General features: G+C 34.1%; 1 protein-coding gene across 1 annotated transcript; it reads right to left on the reverse strand.

Annotated features, from left to right (window-relative positions):
- Positions 1 to 476: 476 nt before the first annotated feature.
- On the reverse strand, positions 477 to 3,054 carry LOC145030360 (uncharacterized). The gene is made up of 6 exons (XM_078978737.1): positions 2,438 to 3,054; positions 2,170 to 2,363; positions 1,871 to 2,082; positions 1,721 to 1,735; positions 1,236 to 1,634; positions 477 to 851 (listed from the first exon to the last, which is right to left on the reverse strand). Exons 1-6 carry the CDS (start codon positions 3,052 to 3,054, stop codon positions 477 to 479), a joined length of 1,812 nt encoding a protein of 603 aa, XP_078834863.1.
- Positions 3,055 to 3,310: the final 256 nt, after the last annotated feature.

Raw genomic sequence — 3,310 nt, forward strand, 5'->3', positions numbered from 1 at the left:
ACTCGAATCCAAGCAAAACCCTTTGATCCAAGCTTCTTCTCCTTCAAGATTTCTTCAACAAGCACTTCTCCAAGCTCCAATTTGCTCAATAATGGTGTTCCTCCATGAAATTAGGGTTTTTGGGGCTCTAGGGGGATCAAAGAGGCTGGGGAGGAAACATAATGTTCTTTATATAGGGCTCATTCCCCGGATTTAGGGTTTTCTTCACCCAGCACCTACTCGCCGAGTCCATCTTTGGACTCGCCGAGTAGGCCACTTGACACACGACCAAAGTCGCGATCCTACTCGCCGAGTCCATCCATGGACTCGCCGAGTTGCCCTTCAAAATTACACTTGTAGCCCCTTCAACTCTACTCTTGATATTTCGGGATGTTACACAAAATTAGGTGAAATATCAACAAAAGATACATTTTCAAATATTAAATTGTTTCAAAAATAGACACCATTCTTAAATATTATATATTTAGATTAATCATTTAATCTTTATCTTCCAATGTAGCTTCGATTTGTTCGTTGATGTTAACTCCATCCGATTCATATTCAACATCTTCATTTAGTTGTTCATCATCCTCCGACACAAATTCTTCCTCATCAAGTTCTCTCAATCTAGAACTTCTACGATTTTGTAAACATTCCTCTTCTCCCATAGCTTCATCAAGCTCAACTTTATCCAACAATACATCATTTTCGACAATCCAATCTTGAGCCTCACTTGCATATTTTGCTAATAGTACTTCCATATCCTTAGTCTTCCTTTTCTTGTTATTTTCCATCAAATTTCCATTAAATTGAACAAAAACAAGATTGTTAAATTTCCAGGTCTCTAATCTATTTATTCTCTTTCTATGTACCTACAAATTTAAATAAGCAAAAAAAGTTTGATAAATATACAAGTTTTGAATAAACTACTTAAAAATTATAATTAAAATTTAGTAAACTACCAACCCCTTTAATAGTGCTCTAATTTCTTTCATACTGCGAAGAACTAGTTGTTAAAGAAAGTATCATTGTAGCAATCTTTCTCGATTGTGGAGTTGATGCACCATAAGCTACCCACCAGTTCGCTACAAGTTGAAAAAAACATTGTTAAATTTATTATTTTGGAATTTTATAAAATAAATACAATTTAAAAATATATTACCCGGATCAAATTTGTCGTTGTTCACCTCACATCCTTTAATTGCAATTTCTCAACTAAAATTTTCTTGTTTACCCTTGTAAACCAGCAAGTTAACCATCACGATATGGTTTTGCAAAGTATGATCTTCCGAATATAGTGTATGGAGAAAATCAACAATCGCATCGGTCACATTAATATCATTTTGGATCTCCGGATTCTTATAAAGATAATATTGATTTAAAAGGTAAGCGGTCAAATGTAGGGTTGTATCAATCCTATATTTCATCTTTTTTGAAATGATATCCATAATAGGCTCATATGCTTTTTTATTGTTGCCCAAATCATTAATAATTTCTTGTTTCGCATTTTGAATCTCACCGTATACAAAAATCATTGATGGCTTTCGATTCGCATCAACCATCCGAAGAACTTTGACCAAAGGGGCAAAAACCTTTAAACATATTGCTACACCAGTCCAAAACAGTGATGAGGCTATGTTAAAGGAAGGTGGGTCCTAGGACCAACATAATTTTTTAAATTTATCTAAATTTTCTATAGAAAATTTTTAGAGACTTATCTTAAAAAATATTTAGAACCTACCTTACCAATAAAAATCTTTGAATTTACATAGAAAAATGTATATAAAAAATAACCATGTGGTTTTCTATTCTAGACTCGCCACTATCCAAAATGTGACATTTACCACCATGTTGTATGTGGATTTCCCTTTAACAATGTTGCCATGTTTACATGATTCCCATTCATCGCTTGGGTCTTTTTATCGGCCAAACTTTGCAAAGTAAGAAATGAGGAAGCAAATCTCGTGACTCCCGGACGCACAATATCTCTTTTCATTGTAAAGTATCTTATCATGGCCAAAGTTTTATGATGAGCATAAATAAACACCGTGAGTGTTTTTGCATGGTTGAGAATTTTCTTATACCTTGGTAGCCCACCAATACCTTTTAAAACAAATAAAACATTGATAATATTATTAAAAATTAATAAATAACACTAAATTATAAACTTAGCACGATTAAAATTAATACCTTCAAGCATAAGATCGAGGGTATGTGTTCCACAAGATGTCCAAAAAATAGTTGGAAACAACTTGGCCGTTCCAATATTATTTGATGCATTGTTGGTCACCATTTGAACCACATTATCGGGGCCAACTTCTTTGATGCAACTTTCAACATACTCATGTATATGTTCACTTGTGTGAGCTTCATCCGATGAATCACTAGATGACAAAAACATGGTCCCCATCTTTGAATTAAAACATAAGTTATTGATGCTCCTTCTCTTCTATCGGACCATACATCTGTCATAATCGAGCATCCATTAGATTCCCATTCGTCTTTGTATGGTGTCAAAAAAATTATTGTTCTTTCTACTTCTTTCTTTAAGTATGTTTCTTCCATGTCATATCTAGTTGGAGGTGGTTCCCCACGTCCAAATTGGCCAACCGCCTCCAATATAATTTTGAAGCTATCATTTTCAAAGGTATGAAAAGGAATGTCACATTCATAGGCCCATCTACAAATATATTCTTTCACAAGAATCATGTGTTCCTTACGAATAACATTTAACATATTTTCTTGTCTGTTCTTTCCCCTGTTAGAAACATCTTGGGGGTTGATAGTGTTTGGAAACCGCTCCATAGGCCCAAAAGAACGTTTAGCCTTCTTAGAGCCAATTGAATTTTGCATCAAATCATCATCGACGGTAATGGTTTCATTCTCACTACTTCTAATATTCACTTGTGCTCTTAAAGAATCATTTTCATCTACTTTCCCCTTCTTTTTATTTTTGTTATCAAGAAGAGCATCTTTACATTTTATTTGGTCATGTTTTGTAGCCTTTGGGCATGAAGAAACATTTCCCTTAATTTGTGCAATATGTTGTTTTAGTCTATTGATTCCCCCGCCCATCTCTTTATTACATAAAATGTATTTTACTAGCTCCAATTTCTTAGGATTCACACACACTGCATATTCTTATCCATGCTCATTCGATTTGCGTTTAAGATTCTCTTGAGCTGCAGTTGATCCCGTAGACGGGGTTGTTGTGGTTGATGTCATTACTTCAGTTAGAAAACTATCTAACACAAAGTGAGTTAGCGAGTTTAAAACACACACATTGTTTCAGAACAGAATAATATCATATTAAATGATAAAACAAAATAAC

The sequence above is a fragment of the Lactuca saligna genome, chromosome 2 (assembly GCF_052625555.1).
Source record: "Lactuca saligna cultivar CGN05327 chromosome 2, ASM5262555v1, whole genome shotgun sequence".
NCBI classification, from domain to species: Eukaryota; Viridiplantae; Streptophyta; class Magnoliopsida; order Asterales; family Asteraceae; genus Lactuca; species Lactuca saligna.

Excerpts from the sequence above, each read along its gene's own strand:
- LOC145030360 (XM_078978737.1), bottom strand. The coding sequence starts at position 3,054 with ATGGGCGGGGGAATCAATAGACTAAAACAACATATTGCACAAATTAAG. Across the intron at positions 2,364-2,437 it reads TCGATTATGACAGATGTATG|TGATTCATCGGATGAAGCTC; the intron begins GTCCGATAGAAG and ends TTTGTCATCTAG. Across the intron at positions 2,083-2,169 it reads CCTCGATCTTATGCTTGAAG|GTATTGGTGGGCTACCAAGG; the intron begins GTATTAATTTTA and ends TTGTTTTAAAAG.